General features: G+C 67.0%; 1 protein-coding gene and 1 long non-coding RNA gene across 2 annotated transcripts in view; both read left to right on the forward strand.

Moving 5' to 3' along the window:
• On the forward strand, positions 1 to 333 carry LOC112956388. The gene is made up of 2 exons (XR_003251044.1): positions 1 to 32; positions 94 to 333. It is a non-coding gene; the product is annotated as an uncharacterized LOC112956388 (long non-coding RNA).
• Positions 1 to 687, forward strand: part of AP2S1 (adaptor related protein complex 2 subunit sigma 1) — a 3,346-nt gene extending 2,659 nt beyond the window's left edge. The window contains exon 5 of the mRNA XM_026049890.1: positions 539 to 687. Within this exon, the coding sequence (XP_025905675.1) occupies positions 539 to 640 (102 nt within the window). The 3' untranslated portion in view covers positions 641 to 687. The remainder of the gene's footprint in view (positions 1 to 538) is intronic.
• The last annotated feature ends 393 nt before the right edge of the window (positions 688 to 1,080 follow it).

The raw sequence follows: 1,080 nt of genomic DNA on the forward strand, positions 1-1,080 counted from the left end.
AGGGGTCGGTGTCACGCGTGTCCCCGCGGGAGGTGTCACGCGTGTCCCCGCGGGAGGTGACACGCGTGTCCTTGTGGGTTGGTGCCGCGGGAGGTGACACGCGTGTCCCCGCGGGTTGGTGACGCGGGAGGTGACACGCGTGTCCCTGCGGGAGGTGACACGCGTGTCCCCGCGGGATGTGACACACGTGTCCCCAGGTGTAGGGGTTAGTGACACGCGTCACCCCGCGGGAGGTGACATGTGTGTCCCCGCGGGTTGGTGACGCGGGAGGTGACACACGTGTCCCCGCGGGAGGTGACACGCGTGTCCCCAGGTGTAGGGGTCGGTGTCACGCGTGTCCCTGCGGGAGGTGACACGCGTGTCCCCAGGTGTAGGGGTCGGTGTCACGCGTGTCCCCGCGGGAGGTGACACACATGTCCCCGCGGGTTGGTGCCACGGAGGTGACACGCGTGTCCCCAGGTGTAGGGGTTAGTGACACGCGTGTCCCCGCGGGAGGTGACACGCGTGTCCCCACGGGAGGTGACACGCGTGTCCCCAGGTGTACACGGTGGTGGACGAGATGTTCCTGGCGGGCGAGATCCGCGAGACCAGCCAGACCAAGGTGCTCAAGCAGCTGCTCATGCTGCAGGCGCTCGAGTGACACTGTCCCCAACGCGTCCCCAGCGCGGGCCCCGGGACCACCCCCCGCCCCCCAATAAAGGTGTTGTGATGTGGCCCCCGCCCGCCTGCTCTTTTGGGGGGAAACGCTGCAGTTTTGGGGGCGGCAGGGCCCTCGTTTGTCCCTGTGCTGGCTCCTTGGGGACAACGTGACGCCCCGTCCTCGGCGGGTGACGGCGACGGGGTCAAAGCGACGTGGGGAGCCCCATGTGTCACACGGGTTTATTGGGGACAGTGTCACACGGTGGGGGGGAGTTGGGGACACTGGGGACCCCAGTGCATCACATGTGGGAGCGGGAGACACTGGGGACCCCTCCCATGCGTCACACAGGGGATTTGGAGACCCCCATCATGTCACACATGGGATTGGGGACACTAGTGACACCCTCTTTGTGTCGCACAGGGCATTTGGGGACACCAGTG

This window comes from Nothoprocta perdicaria, unplaced genomic scaffold, assembly GCF_003342845.1.
Source record: "Nothoprocta perdicaria isolate Ctin4 unplaced genomic scaffold, notPer1 scaffold_626, whole genome shotgun sequence".
In the NCBI taxonomy this organism is placed as follows: Eukaryota; Metazoa; Chordata; class Aves; order Tinamiformes; family Tinamidae; genus Nothoprocta; species Nothoprocta perdicaria.